Here is a 23,751-nt window from a genome sequence, read left to right as displayed (position 1 = left end):
CATTGAATAATACGAGTTTTATGGCTTCTTCTTTCCCTCTTACCTTCTTTTTTTTCCACAACATTTGAGCACTTCTGTTTTTTCAGAATACCCAGAGTATATTAGAGTATAAGGATGGCTGAAATAGATGATTACAAAGCTAACACTGTAGGGAAAACTACATTGGATTTGACCCACCAAGTCACCTTGCTTGTAGTAATAGTCCAGATTCTCATCACCAGCCTGCGATCTATTGCTCTGAGGAGTTCTTACTTGTTGCCAATCAGTAAACAGTTACTACCTTCTGAAGTGACGCCTTTTGAGATCATAGGTGGAACAAACAGTTCAGTGGTAGCGAATGGTCTCGAATACCACCCGAATGTAAGATGAGGAGAAGTAGAAAACTGACCCATTGGTTCTTTTTTTTTTCTTTTTTTTTCCCAGTAGCTCTACTTTGTCAATCTCGGTTTCAGAGCTCGTACTGAATTTGAATAAACAGTTCTTAGTGTTTGTGTATTGTTGGCAGTGGGTTTTCTGAGTGGTGTTTCTATGACATATAGAAGCCTAGCTAATAAAATAGATTTTATGGCACGGCAGCAGGGTTGTAAAATGAACACATGAACGTAGTGAGGTTTCACCCAAGTGTTTTTCTCAACCTAGAAAGCAGTCTTCCGTGTATGACTTGTATATTCCTTGATATCTTAAAGTGAGCTCCCATAAAACAAATAAGTTGTTAAACTCCTTCTCTTCTCTTGTGCATCCCTTAGATTGAACTTCAAGATGTCCTTTGGGAGAGATATGGAGCTGGAGCATTTTGATGAGCGTGATAAAGCGCAGCGGTATGGCAGAGGGTCCCGGGTGAATGGTTTGCCCAGCCCTACCCACAGTGCCCACTGCAGCTTTTACCGAACCCGCACTCTACAGACCCTGAGTTCTGAGAAAAAAGCCAAGAAAGTTCGCTTCTATCGTAATGGAGACCGGTATTTCAAAGGGATTGTATATGCTATCTCCCCTGACCGGTTTAGATCTTTTGAAGCTCTGCTGGCTGATCTGACCCGAACTCTGTCTGACAATGTGAATCTGCCCCAGGGAGTGAGAACAATCTACACGATTGATGGCTCCAAGAAGATTTCCTCCTTGGACCAGCTAGTAGAAGGTAAGCAGTAACATTGGGAAGTGTAGAGTTATGTTTGGGTCAGGGTTTGTTTGGCTAACGTCTTAAATCTCTGCAAATAAGCAATGTTACTGTTCTTACTGATAGGAAAAGGATCTTTAATGACCTAGAATTGTGAACATCATAATTTGGGCCTTGAAGTATTATTGCCTTGCTGCTTATTTCCCTCTTGTTGAAAGTAGTCTAACCTTTCTCTATCAACCTCGTGTTGGTAGACCTAGATCTTGAAGACCTCACCTGCTGCTTCTTCTGAACTTGCATATTTAAAAATAGCAATGAGAGTTTAGTCAGTTAAACCTGACAAGGTCCAAGGTTTTCTAGGTGTCATCAGCAGATGTCTTCATCTCTAGAGGAAAGTCAATTGTGATTTTTATTTTTTTTAATTGTTATTTCTTTTAAGTCTCTCACTACCAAGTGAAGAACTCCAACTCTTCCTACAAATGATATGCGTAAAGTACCCTTCACTCAGAGTGGAATAAATGTAGGCAGCCATTTAAATAGCAATGTTGTAGCTGTGGTTCAGCTGGGGGAGATGGTTTGAATAGAATTAAACACTACAGGAGAGAAAAGTTCTGCTCTTCTTCTTCTAGTCCCTTGGTGTCCTTAGGTTGCTTTTTAATCAAGTTTGTGTTCCTGCACTATGACGCACTATCAGTTACTCCAACATAAAGTGCTTCTGCCTGGCAGTGGATGTCTTTTTATGTGTGTAGACGATAGCTTAGAATAAAACATGAAAATGTATTAAGTCTGAAAGCATTAACCAGTACGAAGGGATAAGTAACATGTTTCTTGTCTAAAGTTTAAGTGCAGATCCTTGGATGTGATCAAAGAAAATAAAAGCTGAACAATAATGTTTTTGTTGTTGCTTTCATTTTGCCCTTGGTCTCAATGTGCCTTGGTCAAACCTGTAAACTAAAACCTATGGACCTATAGCTGCTGGGGAGCCAATTTAGAGTTTCAACAGAGTTTGCAATTTCCTCCTGATCTTCATTTTTAGCATGGGATGAGAGAACTTACAGTGCCAGGGTGCAATGAGATGATCAGAAGAATGCTAATTTGGGGAGAGAAGAAGAAAAGGGTAATGCTGAAAGAGGTTCCTGAAAGAGGAGCACATCTCTGCATAGCAGGTGTGCAGCCACCATAGGGTCGTCTCCTTCTGGTATCATAACAGAGGAAAGCTTTTTAAAGAGAAGTTTTGAGAAGAGGGTATTCTTGATAATCTGCCGTTCCTACGAGGCAGAATAGGGAACAACACAAAGATGCTCAGAGAAACTGGAGTGATGGGATTGCCTGTGTTAAGTACGAGTTCCTGGGTTTAGGACCATATAGTTCTAGCAAAATGGAAAGGCAGCTGGTCCCAAGATTAATGTCATGAATTCTAGGGCAGAGTTAGAACTGCATTTGTGAGGATGATATTTAATTGGTGGAGAAGATTGATTACTGGGAGGAAAGACCAATATTAATCAACATCTGTTTAAAAGCAGTGTTTGTGTATTTTCTTCTCAGTAGCGGTATAAATAATTGTGCTTATTTGATTGGTATGCTCGTCAAGAAGCAAGTAGCATTGATATTAATGTTGATTTGCATAGCCTTCACTGCCTGTCACAACCAGCTGTTTAAGAAAAACACCAACTGAATACAGAAATAAATTCAGCAACCTGTAAGATTGACTGACTTATAACTGGTGTTATTCTTCTCTATTTGTGCCAAAATAAATCACAGTGAATGACAGTACCAGGTCATAGGTTTTATTTTAAAGAAGGGCTTGGGAATTTTCTTAAGTTCTGTGGGACTTCAGTCCTTACTTTTACGACGAACACATCTCATACTGTGTGTAGATTTCAAGTTGGACAATCTTATTTTCTTGTGCCATTGACACTGTGGGATTTACAGAAGTCAAATTTTGTGTCTAAGAAATGAGCTACATCCTTGTTCCACCTGAAAGTGCGCTTCTGTCTATTTGTATAAAACTAAGATGGGGTGTTTTGTTCTGATCCCCTTATAGAGCTTCACTGTAGAATACCAGTCCACGTATTATTAGCTCACTGATGGTTTTATGTAAGCCCGTTTCACTCTTTACTGTACAAATTTATTAGTGTTTGGCTAGTCTGGTATAGCATCAATTAGCTTGAAGCTGTACTTTGTGTTTAAATAGCTGGAAAATTGCTTTTTTTTTTTTTTTTCTAAATAACATTTGTCCTCAAATCTGAAGTCTTGCTTTCTTCATGGTGAGACTATTCCTTTATTGTATGAATTAATCTCATGAGACTCTTAAAAATTTAGATCCCAGACTTTATTTATGTGTTTTGATGGGTTCTGAGTTGGTGATGGCATTGTAAGGTAAACATGTGAGGCCTTGATTTGGAGATTGGCATTTATGCCTGTGAGGAAGTTATTCAGCTCTTACCTTCCCATATGGGTAAATGAACAAAGACAAGCAGCTGGTTCCTGGGGAATACAAAACAGCAGCCACTGCCTTTCATCCCCAAGCAAAATCCATAGAACTGTGTGAAAGGTGGTCCCAAAGGAGCTGTTTTGCTTCAGTGATATTTCGTTCTCCCCTGCATATGGTTCAGAGCTGGCATGGTGTGTGCTAGTGCTGTAGGATATTTTGAGGTGCGTGGACATATCCTGCTTCTACTTGAAACTAACGACTGCCCGAAGTGTGTAGCTACTGCTATAAAAAGTTTCACAGGCTCAGCAACTTCTCTGCTTTTACCTTAGATGAAGTAAGGAATGTAATGGATTCAGGTCATCTTCTTTTTGTCAGACCTGATGTTCAGAACCCTCTTACCTTGAAATAATTGTTTCCAAATGTGAAGTGACTTTATTCTCTGAGTATGATATCTAATCTGGCTTGTACAAACAATAAAGGTGAAGCTGCTTTTAAGGCTAAATCGTCTAGCTGTAAACGAAGTCTCTAGAAAGGACCAAATTCCTTTGGCTTTTCCAAAAGGGTAGCATCTTTAAAGCTGTCGATGGAGATAGACTGATGGTTCTTACCCTAAGAATTACCATTGAACGGTGCATTAAGACCAGTAATGGGTTGGAATGAGCAGGATAAACTTGAAACAAAGGGTTTTATTTACAGTTTTTACTCCTGGGGTCCTACTGCGTGGAACAAAGACCGCAGAACCAATCTATAGCCAGTACTGCATCCCTTTCTCATTAATTTTTATTATAATATTACCTCAGAGCCTTGGGTACGAACCAGAATCAATTGTTTTAAGTTTCCACAATACCTACCACAAAAGACGAAGCCGGCAGCAGAGAACTGGCAGTCAAAGACAAACCAAAAAACCCCAAACCACAAGATGGGTGAGAGAGTACTAGGAAACTGCATTGTCACGTGCCAGTATTGGGTGTGCTGCCAAACTATTGTAAAGATTTGTATGCGTACGTGCACATTGTGTAGGCATAATCATAAAAATAATACTAAGGAATAGTTGGAAAAAAAAATTCATGCCTCTAGGAGGATTATCTGGCAGCAGTAATTCTAATCGAAGGAGCAGCTCAAAAAGCACAAATATACCAGGTTGAAAATCTGGTAAAAAATTGTTTGGAGGTAGGAATCTCCCAGGAGCGACAGAGGAGGTGATGGACCCCACGAGGGTTGAGAAGGCTCTTGTGAGGGGAGGCAGGCAGTTAGCATTTGCAGCAGGGAAGCTGCCTTCCAGTGGAAGATCTTAGAAAGCCGTCTCCTTGCTTGAAGTGGTGGGCTGTGAAAGATTTCCTGACGCTTTGTATTTGTCTTGCTATTTCCACTGTCACCTCGTTTCTCACGTCTCTGCTTTGTGCTCTTGCATCTGTTCCTGCTGCTGCCTCCTTGACTCTGCTGCCCGCTCCAGCAGTGCTGGTGAGAAGCCCAGCCTGGTCTGCCTGTAGGAATCACTCTCTGATGCACTCTAGAGCTCTTGCTGTTTCCTCTAGGTCGTGCCTACCTCAGTGCTTGGGAATTAGTGGGCTGGAAAGGTTCATGTGCAATATTCAGTGGAAATAATAATAGTAAAGTGTCTGTTTAAATGTTTGCAGAGCTGAATCTATGTGGACGTTTGTTTATAGGATTGAATTTATACTGGATATTTACCATGGACTTGATCCAGGGCTATCAAAGTTACTGAAACTTGGACTGGATCCTACGGCAGAGATGTCTGCAATCCTTATATTGTTTAATAAACAAACAGCTGAATAATCCTGTTGCATAAAATGGTAGAGGGTTGTTTTGGCACTATTTGATTATTTTATTTGATGAATTTGAGAAGATTCATCCATTAGCCAGAATAGCCAGTCATTTCACATTATGTCTTCCTAAACAAATTCTTGGAAGGCCCTTTTTAAAAACAACAGCAACAACAAAATCTAGGTGCTTTCCAGTAATCCTAAAAGCATGTACCAGACCTATCCAGGACCTGTCTTGCTTTCCTCAAGACTGAGGAAATCTGGAAGGAGGGAGCAGAATTGTAAAGAAGTATATCTAGTTTTTCCTCTGGATTGGAAAGAAGAAGAAAGAGGAATTTTTAGTCTGAGCTGAGCAGAAAAAAATAACGATATGCCAAAAAAGTCCTTGAGAAAATCGGAGGAGACCTGGTTTAAAGTTCATGGTGCATCTGATTGCTAGGTGAGCATGGCCAGGTCAGATGTATTTCCTATAGGTGCACCATCTCACTAGCAGGATTGCATTTTTTCAGACAGTGCAAAAAGACAAGGCAGCAGTAATGTAGTTTAAGTAGGTTATTGCTCTATTAACTAACACATTTGGGAACTGTCTGGTAGTAACTTATTTGGTTCAGGTCATCTACCTTTGCAGTCTGCTCTGCATGGTGGAGGGTAGTCAGAATTCCTCGTCATCTCCCAGGAGAGATTCTTCCTCTGTCTTTTGCCGGTATGAAGACAAGCAAAAAAAAAAAAAAAAAAAAAAAAAAGGTGGAGGTGAAGAAGAGCAGGTGTGCACTGAGTGCTGGGGGTGCCAATCCCCTTCCCCATTGTCTTGTTCTGTCCATTGTCACATCTACAGGGGAAATGGACTGCAGGGAATGACTGAGCACCCTCACTGGGATGTCTCACCTCCCAAGTGTGCCATTACTGCAGTTTTCCCACCTTTGCAGTTTGTAGCTGGATTTTCTTTTCCTAGTGTGTACTCTTCTACCAGCAACCAAGGCTGTTTCCAATAAACTGGAAGTTGTGCTGCCTCACAAATGGTGATTGTTCCTTCTCTGCTTCCATGATTCAAGCAGGTTCTCTATTCCTTCTCCAGGGTTTTCTACCTAAGACCAACTGGCTTCTGTATGAAGCCATTTTGAAGCCGTTTTAGTCCAGATTGCCTTTAGTGTAGAAAAGCAGTGTAAGGAAAATAAGTTGTGTTTTTTTTTTTTTTTTTTTTTTTAATTAGGAGATGCTGGCTTGGTCATTCTGGTAATGAGAAAATTAGCAAGCTGGGAGAAACAAACTAACTGCTAATGCCCATATGCCAAAGAGGGAATCAAACACTTGCATCAGTACTTAGAGTTAGCAGCCACCCTGTATACAGATACGTATATTTTTTAATTTAATACATGAAGCATATTGCAAAGTTCTGTTGTGACCTGTAAGACCTATCCTTCAGCATTCAATGGCTGTAGTGGTTCATCTCTATTGAATTTTGACAGATGTATAACTACAGGTAATAAGCAATTTGTTCATTTGTTTTTAAACATAAATCGTGTTTTGGGATCTGTCCTACATGACTAGCTTTTTATTAGTCTCTTAATACTAAGATTTATTTTAAGATTTATTCTTGTTCCGCATGGGATTTCTGGAGTGTTGAGCACTCACACAATTTACATTGTGAGATTACAGCTTCAAAACCAGGAAACGAGTGCTGTGTGTCATTTTAAAGGGTTAAAGCATGGTACATTTCATTCACAGTGTTGCTGAGAATGTGAGGAGGCAGGGGGCTGTCAGGAAAGGATTGGTTTTGAATGTGTAGTAATGACTCTTTCCTAGATGTCAGATGTCCCCAAACAGCTGGATGCCCCCCCCTTTCTGCTCTTAATGCTTATGGATACTGTCATCAAGAGTCAAAATTTCATTAGGGACTGATGACTGCACTGGGAAATGCTGACTCCTGTCTCTTGGGGAAGTGCTGTCTAATGGATATTTTAAGTAGGCAGTCTCCTAAAATTTTGTTTAATCCAGAATCTCCTTCTTCAACATAGGTCTTGGAACACTTGATTTGTAACAGAAGATTATTCGCTGTATAGATCACCTTCTTCCAGCTGTCAATTAGTCAAAACTGATGTTTGTGGGCTGTGTTTTCATAGAATAGACTCATTAAGGTTGGACAAGACCTCCAAGACCATCTGGTCCAACCATCCCCTGCCACCAATGTCACCCACTAAACCACGTCCCCAAGCACCACGTCCAACCTCTCCTTGAGCACCCCCAGGGACGGTGACTCCACCACCTCCCTGGGCAACCCGTCCCAGTGCCTGACTGCTCTTGCTGAGCAGAAATGTCTCCTCATCGCCAACCTGAACCTCCCCTGGCACAGCTTGAAGCCATTCTCTTTAGTCCCATCACTAGTTACCTGTGCGAAGAGGCTGACCCCCAGCTCCCCACAGATTTCCTTTCAGGTAGCTGCAGAGAGCAATGAGGTCTCCCCTGAGCCTTCTCTGCTCCAGACCAAACACCCCCAGCTCCCTCAGCCGCTCCTCACAGGACTTGTGCTCCAGGCCCCCCCACCAGCTTTGTAGCCCTTCCCTGGACACGCTTCAGGGCCTTGTGCTTAGGCCTGACCTGGACCAAGAGTTGGTGGTGCTCGAGTCCCATTACCCCTTGGAAATGTGTTTCTCAGTCTGGAGCTGTCAGCAAATTACAGTTTCTGTCTCCCTTCTGGTACAAATCGCCATGCTGAGGCTGTTGTCTGCAAGACAACAATAGCAAAAGGTTACCAAAAATAAAACATGAAAAATTGCTTCATCACTTGATAGTTTTAGTCTTGCCCTAACTGCAGTGAGCCTGCTTTCTTCCAGACTCTGATTCACGCTGTTGAAACACAGACCTCCTTGCCTCGTCATTACAGCAGCTGGGAGGGACTTGTGAGGAAGTGGTAGCAAAGGCAGAAGGTGGTGAATTTATTGGATTAGTAAGGCATGTCCATTGTGAAACTCTTTTTGCAGTCATCTCTTCTTAAGGTAACTATGAACCAGAAGAGAGGGTGAAAGCCAAGATGAAGGCTTTTTGTCCTGTATGTTGGCATTTCTTCTGTATATAAGCAGCATGAATGGTAAAGGATTAAACTAAGCAATGAAATTTCTGGCTGCTGTCAACATGGGTCCCAGCTTCAGGAAATTTATGCTTATACTTAAGTCAGGAGTACTCAGAAATTGCTGAATATCATCATAAAATGATACTAACACATTTTTAAGATGAGGTACAAGATGCTTTCTAGGATGAGGTTCTGATCTATTTGGCTTGTGTGCTTCCAGGGCTGACCCTTAGGATCACCTGTGAATGACAACTGCAGTCGCAGACCAAATTTTCTAAATTTTTTTTGCACTTCAGGCAAAGTATTGGAGGAATAAATGATCTTAAGTTGATAATATGATGGTAGAGGCATCTTTATTTCTGTTTTCTTATATGATAGCTCTTATCATAGATAGTTAATCTTGCAAGGCTTTGGATATTCTGTCTCTGAGACATTCTGTATATAAAGGTAAGCCTTTTCAAGGGAAAAAAAAAAAGTATCCTGGTGCACATATTTTATTGGTGTAATATTGTACTGTTGGAAACGAAGGGGAAAGCAGTCTGATGTTAAAACACTCCTACAGCTTCAGTGAGTTTTTTATGGTCATTTACACAAAACTAATTTTGTAGCTAGGAGATGATGTGCTGTTACACACTGCAAGGAAGCCAGCTGACCTTTAAATATAGCTGGTATTAAAAACCACGTGGAATGCTGTCCTTTCAAGAAAAGGAACCAAACTTGTTCTTTATAAATGTAACAAAACTTCTGGTTATGCTGTATATGGCAGTTTGTTTATTCACCCACTCCGTGAGTAGTGAGCTTTAATATGAAGCTTTTTTTTTTTTTTAATGAAATAATCCTTATTTTATGCCAGTAAGCCAAACGCTTTCTGACTCTGAAATTAAATGTTTTCTATTTTTTTTTTTTCTCACAAAGAGGTTGCTGGTGATTTTTAAATCTGACTACAAACTCAAGTGGAGGCAAGAATAAATTTTGTTTAAATTTTTCTAGAGGGAGCTAAAATTGCACAGATACTTCACAGAAGTAAAAAATTTTGTATTTTATACAACAGTTACTATGGTATTGAGGGTGGTCCTATTCATAGCAGGATCTTTTTACTTTTTTCCTTTCTATAAAACCTTATTAATGTTTTATTAAAATTAACAAATTTTAAAGATAACGTGTTGTGGGTGCGTTCTGACCTTGCTGTAATTGAGTAGGTAGTGCAACAAATACTGGATCAGGGCTTAGATAAAAGAGAACATGTCTTGTTTGTTCACTCCTGGGTCATTCCTGCTGCTAAGCCTTTTTCTGTTGTTACCATATATATAGTGAGTGCCCCCTCTCTCTCTCTCAGTAAGGGTTTACCTTTCTGTCTTTTAAGATTGGTGTAAGCATTCAGTCTTAGATTCCTTTCTTACCACTTAAGAAGTCGCTGCAAAGTGCAGATGAACTTGAAATTCCAGTGACTATCAGACATTGGAATGTGTTACTTCATCTCCCGTTCTGCATTTTGTGTTCAGCTTCAAAAGTAAAAAAAAGTAAAAGAAAAACCAAAAAAAAATCTTGCGTTGTCATTGCATTTATCTTTTCTGCTCAGTGGTCCATCTTCACGTGTGGCTCTGAATTCTTTGGTACACTCCTGGTGTCCTTCTGCTGGCTTTCTAGTCTTTACAACATCTGTTCTCAAGATCATTTGTTGATCTTTACAACATCCTCCTGTCTTTATTATCTTCCCTGTGGAGCATCATGCCAGCTCTGCTAGTACAAGACCTGAACCTCTCTTGCATCCTGGGACCTTGTGCCCTAGTGGGTTCTCCTTCATCTCCCCCTCCAGTTCTAGCTGTGGGAACTTTGTGCATCTGCCAGCATTCCTCGTGTTCTTCTGTGCTGTATTGTCTGTGGGGTTGAATGGCCCTGAAATCTTAGTGTGTCTAGAGAAAAAAAAAAAACTTTTTCTTTATAATGATTAAAACACGAATTCTCATTTCTTATGGTAGGGATCACTAGGAAAGTCTGTTTTCTAGTGTTCAGGGGATTTGGTTCTTGTGTGCTGTTTCACCTAGGAGGTACGTTACTGCATTTTGTTCTGTTTTTATCTTAATACCTTGGGGTAAACTGCTAATATAAAGGTCCCTACTGAACTATTGAACCCTGAAGACTTAAAACATCTCAAATGTTTTTGTGGTGTTAGTCAGATAGGATTTTACATTATTTGTAATCCAGTTTAACTGCACTCTGCCAGAAGGTGTGGTCCTGCTGGATCTCATGTGGTGGTTTTTTCCATCTTTTTTTCTTTTCTTGCAGCCAGAGGGAGAGCTGGATCAGCTTGCTAAAGTGTTAGTGTTGTCTTCATGTTCCATCAGATGAACAAGCTGGTCCAACCTACCCCCCGCAACTGGCAGTGTGGTCACTCAGCCAAGCACAAGGGAGAGCTTGGGAGGACACAAGCGGGTGCCTTTGTCACACCAGCCTGCAGTTGGAATGGATTAAGGAATAGGGATACGCTGGCTGGGGAGCTCTAACCTAGCCAGAAAATGTGGGTGTGGTAATTCTGGAAATAGTTCATTGTAGATAATGTTCCAATAGAAATCTGAACTATAATCAACTTTTTTCATTAAACTGTCATTTTCTTTAAACCATGGTCCCAACTATGGTGGGAGGAGAGCTCTGTAATTACTGTTCTTTGCCTTCATTTTCCCTCCATATAATACACTGAGTCAATAGAATAATAGGTACAGGCAAGAAACCTCACTATATCCTGGTTTTACGTTACTTAAAGCTTTAAATAATCAAATGTTAACAAATTTCCTGTGACATTTTCACCCACCTTTTATTGAAGGTAATTTGTAACCTATAGTTTTTGATAACAGTTCATACTATTTCCTCTGAAGTGTTTGGGGCCTGCTCTTTTGTGAAGAACGGGCAACTTAAGCGTGAAGGCTGGTGGACTACCGTGATAATGCCCTGGGTCTGGACAACTGATTAATGTGAACACTGCTTACTGACAGTAGCAGTCCCCACTTGTGATGGTGCTTTCTGAAAAGAAAACTGTTGCTTTCAAGCAATTCATCACAGCATTGCCTTTGCTTGATGCTTAGCTGATGAGCGATCTTTAAAAGATATAAAAGAAGGGAAGATATCAATGTGTTATATACTATATATCAAGAGTAGTAAGAATAATAATTGAGAATGATTTGAATTTTCTTTTTTCCTTTTTTTTTTCTCCCCTCCAATCTGACTTGCTGTTCTTGCGCTTCTGTTTCTGCAGGGGAAAGCTATGTATGTGGTTCAATAGAACCCTTCAAGAAACTGGAGTACACGAAGAATGTAAACCCAAACTGGTCAGTGAATGTTAAGACGACCTCTACTTCTCGCTCAGTGCCGTCTCTTGCCACTGCTAAAGGAGGTACTCCAGATGCAAAAGAAAATAAGGATTTCATTAGGCCTAAACTAGTCACTATCATCAGGAGTGGAGTGAAACCACGGAAGGCAGTCCGGATTCTGCTTAACAAGAAGACAGCACATTCATTTGAACAGGTTCTTACTGATATAACCGATGCCATCAAGCTGGATTCAGGGGTGGTCAAACGCTTGTACACACTAGATGGAAAACAGGTAAGAATTTTTATTATAATCATTCTCAGCATAAAGAAAAGGTAGTTTTCCCAGAGGAAAATAATAGTACGTAAGTAGAAAATTACTTTTCCCTAGAACATAGAACCAAGTCTTCCAGTGTTCATTGTGTAAGATTTCTGATCAGTTCAAGAACATACCATGAAATACTACTTTGCCTCATTGATCCTATTTGTAATAAATAATAGCTCTAAATCTGTCAGTAAAGAATATGATGGAGTTTTGGCTATGTGTGCCAGAAACCTAGAATGAAGAATGTTGTCTCAAAGAAGCTTGTTCTCTTAACTCGTTCCAGCTCTTTCTTGCAGCAGTTTTGCTTCATTATACTTGCCTTTCCATAAACTGTAAAAACAAACCATGAGGACACACACTCCACCATGCTAAATGCAGGCCTACTGCAATCCACAATGGCCAAATTGAGTCTTACTGCAGCTAGGATGGACCAGGAGAAAGGTGAAAAGCTTAAAAAAAAAAATGAACTTTTTTCTCTTTCACAGGAAAACAGGTTGGGTTAACTGCGTTGCTCATATTTATTGAGGAGTCTCTTGTAGGTTATTTTTTCTATGAAATACCTTTAAGCAGTGTCTCTTCTTGCTAACTGATTAATTGGTCATCACTGATTAAATTTGTATGGTGAGATTTTGAGAGGCTTCTTGTTTAATTCAGGGATGAAGGGACAAGGAAAAATTTTACACTTTAATCCTACTTCTTTTTTGTCTTTCACTTTATTTGTAATTTATCTGCGGACATGTATTAATTATAGCAAAACTGGAGAAGCAGTTAACCTGATGAAGGGCAAAACTAATTTCAGCATGACCTGAATTGATTTGGAGCAATGGTGACTCTAGAGAAATACAGCAGATACTTGCACTTACAAATGTAACCTGTTAAACTGAAGGTGTAAAATGTGGGCAGAGACACGAGTGAGTGGTCTCCCTGAGAAGCTGCTAGAGGCTAAGATATTTCTAGTGTATTATAACTCTCTTACAGATTTCTGTGAATCTTTGAGCCTAGCTGTCAGCAGATGGCTGCGAAATATGCGTGATACAGGTAAATACTGTCAGCCTGATCCAGTGGTGAGCCCAACGTGTCTGCAGTTTCTGGGGTTAATGTGCGGGCATAGCTCTGAAAACAATTACAGCACTACCCTCTGATCTGAGAGATGGCTGGTTCGTGGACAAGCTGCTTATTCAGAGCACTGGTTCAAATCAGGGCCAAGTCTGGATTGACCAGAAGTCCCTTCCATCTGCCGTTGTATGTCGGTAACCTCTGACACCAGTCACAGACAGTTGTTCAGTTCCTGGTTACTGCATGCATGCTTTTCATGTCCCCATTACTGTGGTTTCATTGGGAACTTGGACCTGGGGCATAAGTGTGCACATGGAGTTCATATTGCTTGCAGCAAAGGTAAAGTGTGTGTCTGGGGAATCTCTGTTCCTGTCCTTACCTTGCTTTGTGCTCCAGGGAGCAGCAAGGCGAGTAAATTTGAGGAGGGATTGGCATTTTACTGCAGAGATGAAGGGTGGTTTCTGCTATGACCTTGGCAGGAGATTTTGAGTGAATATTCCAGTTCTCAGCATCTCTCCTGTAAAATCTCTCAGTAAAAAGGATGCATCAACTGGGTTGTACTGGAAGGTTCTCTGGGCTACATAAGTAAACCTGTGGTTTAGTTATGAAGAAACGCAGCATGGAAGGGTGTCGATGTGACCTGTTGTTTCCTGTGCTCACTTATTTTTTGGTGATGTGGTTGTCACGTGTTCCAAAGTCCCCTATATGGTTGAGCTTAAAATGAAATAACGCCTTTACACCTGTTTTGGAGCACTAATTACTGGCAAAAATATTACTGGCTTATTACTGGGCAGGAAGGGAAGATGAGGTTTTCCTGACCCACATGTTGTCAAAGTTGGATTCTTTGTCAAGTCCTGGGATTTGAGATGAGTTTCAATCAGTAGAATGCTGGGGCATTTGTTATCCACGTCACAGCCTGAAACCCAGCCTGAAGCTCGCAGCCTGAAACCTTTTTGTCTAAAGGCTCTCCAGGGAAATGGGTGTCTAGGCACTTACTCCCTCCTTCCCTTTTTGTTCAGCTGAAGTTGCATAGCTGTCTGCCCTATGGGTAAGGGAAGGATCTGGAGGAAAGTGCGTGTGCCCTACTGGGATAAGGGAGACTTGTCGCTGAGCGTGCAAAGCGACTCTGCTGGCAGAAAGGGAAATCGATGATCTGTGCTCGGGGAAGCCATTGATTTCCTGCGCCGCCAGGCAATTGCTGCTCCGTTTCTCTCTGCCAAAAGCCTGATCTCCCAGATGGTGTTGGGGCCACGGTGATGGATTTCTTTATTGCTAAACTCAAGCTGTGAATGATTACTGGGAGGAAATCCATGGTAAATCCAGAATTTTTCCAGTAGCGTTCACAGTCGGGAACTTCTCCTGCGGCTCTTGTTGGAGCCAGGAAGGTTCTGGAAGACCCTGGGTTGAGTGCTTAAATCTAACAAATCTGTGATTAAATCTTTCATCGCTAACTTAAAAAGCAATAAAATCTTAAAGCTCTGAGCAAGAAAATAATTTACTGAAAGGATAAGAGGGTAAAGCCTTCCTAGGATTATTTATTGAGAACATAACCCGGAAGACAAGCTATTCTGTATCATCTTCTCTTGGGAGTTTTTTTGGGGCCAACACAGGAATTGCCCATCCATGGCAAAAATTGCCACGAGTCCCATATATCGTCAGTGCAGGTGAGCCCTGAGGTGTGCATACAGTTGTTGGGTACTAGCATAAGATGCCTCAGACCCCTCAGAAGAAAGTTGTAGGGGTCAGAGTCTTAACTGCTACCCAAGTTGGGCAGTTGTCCTGTACTGACGCTAATTTGAGTAATTGAGTAAGAAAGTTGTTTATGTACCTTGGTAGGAAGAAAGTTCTGTGCCATCCAGCTGTTTTCCCCATCTTAGAGCCTCCAAACCTCCTTGATTTTGGAGAATTACTCACTTTCATTACACTTCATGTCTTGTTGGTGTTCCTGAGAATGGAGGAGCTTGATCAACAAGGTGTGCTGCGGTAACCCTTTCCATGTTTAATACTGAAGTAGCAGGGGGAGGAAAAAAACAACCTTAACTGATCTTGTCTCACTGGGTCAGTGGCAGTTCAGGGTCTGAAACTTGATGTTTTCCAGTATTAGGTAGAAGTTTGCTTTGGATTTCATGCATTTAATCTAGTATTGTTTAAAATATACATATATTAAATTAAAAAGGGATGGTTAATCATTTATTTGCATTTCCTTATAGTGCAGGTCAGACTCTGTATTTTGACTTCAAGGTTTCTGAGCCTTTTAGAAAGAAATTTAATTTGCACAAAAGGGGCACAAGATACAACTGTCATCTGATCATGTAGGACATTGGTGGCCAGCCTTTAGCACATCCTCTCAGATGAATTATTAATGGTTCCTCAGAGAAGGATGGGTTTCATACTGTCTAGAATAGCACATGCACGTTTTCATGGACATACTTAAAACTATCCAGGTGAAGGTCTAGAAGTTTTCTCCTTATCAGCTTTGCTGTGTAAGGAAAACCAAAATAGAATGAGTAGGTTCAATGGCTGCCTGTAGGAATTCAGATCATGAGACTACTCTTACTGGATTATATTTTAGATTAAAAGGCAGTTTAAGTGCATTAAGTCAACACTTAAAATGCCTTTTAATATTCTCATGTACTTGTGCAAGGAACAAACACTTTCTTCTAGCTAAAATGTGCCTTGCTTTCCCGTGATTGCATCATGACAGTTTGGTTTTTAATCTTCCCTTAGCAGAAGATACCATTTTTAGTTTAATGTGCATTGAGATACAGTTTTGTAAAAAGAAAGCAGGTTGGGACAATGCAGATGTCAAGGATATAAGCTGCCCTTGGAGATAGAGCCAAGCTGCTGTGTTGCAAGCTCAGTTCTCTGGTGTCTGTATAATGATGCACTTCTAGAACAAAACCGAGGAATAAAATGGGAGAATATTAATGAAGGTCAAACATAATTGCCATTTGAAATTGTGCCTTTTTTTGAGTGTTGTAGTGTGTGTATTTGTATGAGGAATTTGCAGTCCGAGTATTTAGCCTAAGACTGGTGTTTGGACAAAAGTGCTCTATCACCTTGTACATCCCCCATTTGCTTTTAGAAGAACAAACATCTGCACTGCAATGGGACCTTCTTATTTGAACAGGTGGTTAGTGTAGCTTAACTACATGCAGTTATGCAAATTATTTGTCAGTTTAAGTATTATGCAGTGGATTTGACTCCAGACAGACAAGTGGTCAGTGGCAGAAACACCAGAATAAAAATCACGATGTGATTAATTTTTATTTTGGAATATGTTCTTTCAAATAGGATTAATTTTACAAATATGAAATACATCTACTGGAACTTGGGGACGTACTTCATAGAAGTGTGTGAGAAGCATAGTGTGAAATGGGAAGCGAGTCCCTTAATAGCCTTGTTACAAGCCATTAAATAGTTTATGTAAAGAATTGTGACTTGAAGAAAAGGGAGAATTACATTGCTGGAATGCTTGAAGCTTCCTCGTGGAGTATAATATGTTGGTTTTGTTTTTTATTGGAAACCTGCTGGAAGAGTGAGTCGTTAAGTTTGGAAACCATTTCCTTTAGAGTTCTGTCTGCAAAGGCACCTATATTTTAGTTTTTAAAGAAGAATTAGCACTGATGCTTTAAGAAAATGAACTCTCGAGAAAAAGAAAACAACTGTTTGCATCTACACCTAAGCTAAGCACGCCCTTTTTTATTGTTTTTTTTCTTAACAAGTGGAAAATGTTTGGTAATCATGCCTGCGTTACACTAAATTCTTGGCCAAATTGTCCTGGATACAGAGAAGCAAGGTAGGTATCAGGCATGGAAAAATGTTCTCTACTTCACGTTTGGGTACCTTATTTTTCAGAACCATCTAGACAAAACGAGCATTAAAGAAAATAATACTTAAGTGTAGCAAGTGACTTGTTTTATATGTGCTCTAATTCTAATTCACATCAGCATTTGTAATCAGTTCCATTCCTGTTACCCAATAGGCATTTAATCTTAAGGGTGACAGGTTGTGCATGTTATTTTTACTTATTCTTCGGTTGTAGTTACAATTCACTTGAGATGCATGCGATGTGAAATTACTCCTGCATTGAAAGATGTGGACAACAAGTGCTGTTTTATCTGCTGTATGACCCCGCTTGAGCACAGTAACTCCAACCTGTGGCTTTTACTGGAGGCATCGCAGCTCCCTGCCAGCCGCAGGCACGGGGCGGTGCTGATTGACTGGAGAACCATGCTGAGTTCTCTGTGAGGTGTAGCTGTGCAGATACTGATTACTTGGAGAAGAATATTAAGAAAGATGGCTTCTGCAGATCACACAGACATTTTAGCAGGGAAGCAACAGCTAGGGAAACTTGTCTGTATGTTTTTGAAGTGGTACTTCGGTATTGTACCGCCACCTGGCATGTTCCAGGTGGGGAGCTGAAACCCAGTGTGCTTACTCAGTACAACCTGCTCCTTCACATGTGTTTATACGAGAATCCCTTTATACCCTGGAAAATATCTAAGCTGCCTAACCTTAGATGTGACATTTAGGGCACTATGAGGGAGATGCTGATGGACTACCATGAGAGATGCTTTCCAAGAGCAAAGAGCGTCTCTCAAGCTTTGATTGCAACTCACTTTCCCTCCTTCCTGCCTGCAGTGTACTTAATCAACAACTTTTTTCCTTCTCAGGAAGATGAGTCATTCCTGGCTTTGGCCTTTTGAAACTGAGTTTTGGGGGAAGGACAAGAACGACGGCTATTTCTTCCTCAACACTAGGGAAAGAGGCCCGCAGATGCTTCTTGCAGACTTGATAGACTGAAAAATTAAAGCAAAAATCAGTGATGAAAATCACCTATCTCAGCAGGTGGTGGTAACCTCCGGGGGTCTTGTAAGATTCCCGTGATACCTATTGAGAAAGGTAGAGTTGCTTTGTAAAATGGACTTTAATAAGAAAGAATCAAAATCTGGTTCAAAATATGCCAAAGACGTGGAATGGATAAACAATTTGCTGGCAACTGAAGTTAATCCTGGTGTTAAAGGAGAGCTGTTACAGGTCCTTGAGCCCTCGTGACTCTGAGCAGGCTGTTTTGATGTCCCATTACGACATTGACTAACAGTTTTAATTGTTATCCAGATAAAACCTTCTGTAAAGGAGTGAACAGAAGCACATTCCTAACTGAAAACAGTGCGTGCGTTCATTTGTCTAGTTTTGGTTCCTATTAAACTGAGACTGACAACTGTGTTGCTCAGTCTCTAAAAGCCCTCTCACAATGGAAGTTTCCAGGGTTGCTGACTGGCATCCCGTATGAATTGTAGGCTTACTCTGAAAATTAGGAGAAAATTCCATCTTCCACAGCCTTTAGGTTGGCTTTCATGCCATGCAGGAGAGAAACTGTTACTAAATGAAGAAGACTGAAAGCTTGCATGTCTGCTTCAGTATGCTTTAAACATCACAGAAGTTGACCTTACTGTCCTGTAAAGGCATCCAGCTATTAGAGAGTTTGAGTAAGGGTCATCTGGAAGAGTCGTTCTTGATTCCTCAGAAGTGGAGGATCACATTGCATGTGTAAGGAAGGGTACTTCAGCACGAAGGAGATAATCTAATAACCCAAAGTTCTGAATGACTAGACAAAGTGTCCTTTTTCTACACATCTGGACTTTGCTTCCTTTCTTAAAGTGTGCAAAACAACTGAGAAGAGCTTCTTATCAAGTTAAATTCTGATGTGTGTCTTGCAGACTGGTGAGGGGTAGGGGAAAAGCAAACAGAAGCTATCTCCAACTGTATGTTTTTGGTGGTAGTGGTTTCGTGTGTGTGTGTATGTGTGTTTCGTGTTAATTTATTTTTGTTGTTGTTCTTTGTTTTGGGGTTTTGCTTTTTTCTTTGTTTTAGTGAAAGAAGATGTTGAAAAGCACTTAACATTTCTCTGAGTATTTTGTGACAGGAGTGAGTTTATTGGTGGTGACCAAAAAGTTTCTACTGCCCAGTAACGTGCAGACCTTAGGAACAGTTTTGTGTTCTGTCAGCAGCTGAAATCTTTCTGGTAACACTTTGAAATAGTGGTCTTCCTAAACTTTGTTCTGCTCACCAGTCCCGTTAGGATGCTGTATTTCATGACATTCACTGAATGAGCTGAACTCGGTGGTTTGAAGACTTTACAGCGTGTGTTTTCCAAATGTTGTGTTCACTGGAATGGCTTTATTTTTGCTCCCTGTGGCGGCTGTTGTTAGCAGTGTTTTTTCATTGGCGTAGATAAGTGTGGTGTTTTCTTTTTCTTTCTCTGTAGTGGTAGGATGTAGTAAGATTGTAAAAAGGGGTAACATCTTGGATATACTGGGTTCTTTCTGTTCCTTCTGAAACTAGTTGTTACAAGAGGATCAAGAAATTACTGTCTCTTAACTGCATTTTAAGAAGCATCAAAAGAAAGTTTTCTTCTTTTTTTTTTTTTTTGTAGCACCTGTTTCTTTCCACAGAAATTGACTTGTCCTATAGGAGAAATTTTAATACTCTATTCAGCTAATTAGTATCTATGTATTTGCTTGTTAGTCTAGGCATTTTAGAGTAATTCTGATTGTCAGGTCTTTCCTTTTTGCACCAATACTTGGAAAATCTTGGCAGTCTGTCTTTTGACAATGTTGAATTATGAAAACTTAAGGCTGATAACTCTTTGCAGTCATACTCAAGTTTGAACAGCTACCTAAGGCTTTGTACAAATGCATCTTTGTTTACTTATTTCTTTCCATTTACATTTCTCTTCACCATTTCGCCAAGCTGTTGTGTAAAAGGAAATTCTGCAGATGATCGCTTTGTAAATGGTGTAATTGATACTGGCAAAACAATCTTAGAATTATGGATGGTGCAAGGAATGGCAGTGACAGATGGCCCAACTTCGTGCCTTGTTTTTCTAGTTGAGCTTTTCACTTTAGAAACTGGGTTCATAAACTTGTCAGCTGTGAAGCATCTTATTTTCAATATTTTCCAGCTTCTTAAGCCATGCACTTTGCTGTCTCCTATAGCAAGTGGGAAGAGACACAAATCTCTTCAGATACTCCACATATTTATTTGGAATTGCTTCGTACAGTTCTTTTTGTGTACAGAGTGAGTCCTGGGCACTGACTGACCTCTCAGGTGCTCATCGGATTAAAGAAGATGAATCCAGACCTCTCCTAAACAAACCTGCAGTGTATAGAAGTTTGAGATACAGTTCTGTTTTGTTCTCTTTATTTGTGTCTGAGGATTCTGGGGTGAATTTTAGTAGAAGTGGGACTGAGACTTAAAGTTTTCATCCCTGAACATCCTTTAAGTACTATAAAATCAGTGAAGGACAATGTATTCTTCCTTTTTCTACCTCCAGTCCCCTTTAAGCTTGAAACCAATTTGTTCAATCTCGTAGGAAGTATTGCAGTAATCTCTTCTGAATCTATGTCCCTGCTACTGTGTGCCAGTTCATGGGGGCAGAATGTCCAGACTCAATCAGATTTAGGAACTAATACAATTACCAGTAGGTTAAAATATTTCCATTGTACTGAACGCAGACAGTAGTTCTCTGAAGAGGGCTTAAGCTTCTATAAATAAGTTAGCCTCTTGTGAGACTGTTTTCCTGTCATGGGTTAATGGTATGTAACAGGAATTGAAAGGTGTGTACCACGTGTAGTTTGTTCTCAACTTCTAGTGAAAACTTTCCATTGCTTTTCTCCCCTCATAAACTTTAGAAGTAGGTCAGAACACCTGCTTCAAGGAGGCATTTGGCACGAGAATGCTGCTGAGGAGGGAATCAAGCTTCTTCAATAGGATTGAAGATTGAACTCTTGAAGTTGCAGATGGAAGAGCAAGAAGTCTTTGGGGACTTGAGGCATGCAGTGCAGAGTTACGGTACTTCACACGTAGATAAAAATGAGAACAGCTGGGTTTGGAATTATCAGAGATAAGTAAGCTCAACTTTAGAAAGCAAGACAGAACATTGTAGTATGCTCCTAGCGGAACCAGCAAAGCATTATAGGGCTTTGAAGTCAGGGTTGCAGGTTATTGAAAATAAAGCTCAAGTAGTTGGGGCTGATTGCCTCTCCTGCATCAGGTGTTCTGGTCTGGTGGATTTGGTTTTCCATTAGATGTTGGATCTCAGAAACTTCTTTTATGTAAAACTTGGAGCTTTAATGGCTTAAAACTGTAAGAGACATTTGCTCACTGAGTGGAGAGTGAAATCTGAGTTTGAACTGGTTTTAAGTATCTTTTTGGCTTGGTTTAAGCCATGATTTTTCTTAGAGCTGCCAGACAGTAGGGGAAGATGGGGTGCATCTTGTGGAATAGCTGAGGTAGGATGCCTTAGATATAAGCTTCTTCCCCACTTTTTAAACCTTAAATGAGTGTGCTGACTTTCTAAACAGAAGAATGTTTGCTGTTTAAAATACTTCACCTGCCTTCCCTTGCAGCCAGGTTACGTTTCTGTTTTGCATTAATTTGAATGGCAGACTGCAGCTGCTGCTATATAGCATGCGTCCAAAAGCTAAACCTTTTGATACTTCCTGTATTCTAGTTGTCCTTGAATTATCCTCCTGGATCATGTTGCCTGTCTTGATTTCTTATCTGCCTCTGAATCATTTGTTTCTGAGGGTTTTCTCCTTCATTTTCTTTGAGATTTTAATTGCTCGTTTATATACTTCCTGTGTATTTCAGTATTATCTCTTCTTTTGTTTCTATTTAGAACTCCTCTTGATGTGAAATCTAGTAAATTCTGTCAAATAGCAGTTTCTTTGTATTTTTTTTTTTTTTTTAGTGTGTGATAAATGGTCTCCTGAATGCAACACTTAGATGCTGTAATCCATCTCTTTGGTTCTGTTTGTACATCTTATGTTCGTACAATCTGCTGTTTCTATCTGTATGAAATCATTGCTTGGATCTTATACCCTTATCTTACTAACAAACTGCAACCTGAGTCATTGCTAATGCAATATATAGCGCACTTATGTGCGCTTTGGAGAGGAAATAGCTGAGAAGGAGGTGAGTACAACATGCACGTGTGGTGGGAAATGGTCCTGGCACACTGGACACTGATAATGCGGAATGCTCTTTTCACATGAGAATGAATTTGTGCATGCAACAATTCTGTCTTAAAAATTAAAAGGTTAAAATACAGAAGCTCATGATTATGAAAAAGTCCATATATGACATTGTTGATTCTGATATAATTAATTTTTTTGTGCACTTCTTGCTGTAGCTACATGAACAGGGTCAGTGCAGCAGTGGGAGCATGATGGTGGTAGTAAAGTTTACACTCAAGAAGTTAGGTCTGGGGTAAGTGCACCTGGAGTACAAAAAAGCACTCTTTCCTGTTCTGTTGTTTTACTCAGGTGGTAAATGTTGCCATCTGAAATGATAGTACACTTCCATTAAAACTACCTTCTCTGCACCAGTGCATTCAGTTTCCTAAATATTCCTGAAAAAAGAGAAAGCTTATAAGATTTTAGGAAAAAAAAAAATGTTTAGACGTTTCAGTTTCTAAACCAGAACATATCTGTTCTGGGGCAGGTTGAGGAGCATTTCAAATACTCTGGAGGAATCTATTTTAAATAGAGTATGATCTTGATGAATTGGGAACAAGGAGTGCAATCAGTGTAAAATTTAATAAGGCAAAAATCAAGTAGTTAATATAGGAAAGAATAATCAAATGGCCTATCAGAAATGGAGGAACAGAAACCAGATGAGAGTGCAGTAAGCATGGTATGTGAAGGTTTTTAACAAAAGAAATGCTGAACATGCATGGCATTGCTATGACACGATGGAAAAATGCAGGTATGTAGGGAAATGGGACCTTAAAATAAAGGAGTGTTTAGAGTTGTTCTGTTGATAAGGATTTTTGTGAATGCAGTTGCTGAGATCTATCTGCTTTGTACATCAGACATAGGAAAGCTAAAATCTGTGCACCTTAGTTACGTGAAGACCATTATGCCACTATTAGCATTGATTGTTCCCAGCATGGTGAGCAAAGACTGAGGGGCACAGAGTATCGAAGTGGGTGAAACAGTCTGAGAACCAGGAAAATTGGCACTTGGACTTTCTGGCTTAAATTTAGAAATGAAATCTTAAGACAAGCATTCGGTAGCATGGACGTGCCAGCCATCTTGGTCAGTTCCCACTGGGGCTCAGTTAACACAGGACCAAAAAGAAAGAAAACCTTTTATAGCTGTGCATATGTGTTACAGCAATTAATGAAATGGCTGATATTTTCAGTTGAAATATTTGTCAAAATGGAATGCATTTGCCAAATAACTTCTGGCTTTCGATAAAAAGCTATTCACTTGAATGTCTTTTTTTTTTTTTTTCTTTTTTTAAATTCAGACAGCTTTATTAAGACACGAGCAAGAAGTAATGCCATGCAGCTCAACATCAATTTTAAAACAATTAGTAGGTTTTGAAATTGGGACCAAGGGAGCAAGTAGATGAAGATGTATTGGAGTCATTATAGATTAATAGTATCTGTAGGAATAACACCTTCTTGAAAAACGTTTTCAGCCCGAATTATATTGCTGCTTTATTTAAGCCTATTTTAGCAGTACGTAAATGTGGAGTCCTAGCATCTAGCTGACGATTTTTTATTCTCCAGTCGTTTGGGAGATGAGGGATGTAAGGACAATAAAAGGAGGAGACTTTTCCTTTCTCTGTCAGTGGCACTTCAGGGGAATAGCTT

The 23,751-nt window shown here is 40.1% G+C and overlaps 1 protein-coding gene across 2 annotated transcripts in view; it reads left to right on the top strand.

Moving 5' to 3' along the window:
• Positions 1–759: 759 nt before the first annotated feature.
• The window catches only part of DCLK1 (doublecortin like kinase 1), a gene marked incomplete at both ends in the record, with an annotated part of 231,908 nt that continues 208,916 nt past the window's right edge, over positions 760–23,751 (top strand). For both annotated transcript variants that reach the window (XM_084300967.1, XM_084300968.1), the window contains 2 exons: positions 760–1,135; positions 11,650–11,996. In XM_084300967.1, the coding sequence (XP_084157093.1) occupies positions 760–1,135; positions 11,650–11,996 (723 nt within the window). The remainder of the gene's footprint in view (positions 1,136–11,649; positions 11,997–23,751) is intronic.

The sequence above is a fragment of the Netta rufina genome (assembly GCF_964035555.1).
Source record: "Netta rufina genome assembly, chromosome: 1".
Taxonomy (NCBI): domain Eukaryota; kingdom Metazoa; phylum Chordata; class Aves; order Anseriformes; family Anatidae; genus Netta; species Netta rufina.
The sequence above is the reverse complement of the archived record's forward strand: the minus strand, read 5'-3'. Positions and strand labels throughout refer to the sequence as shown.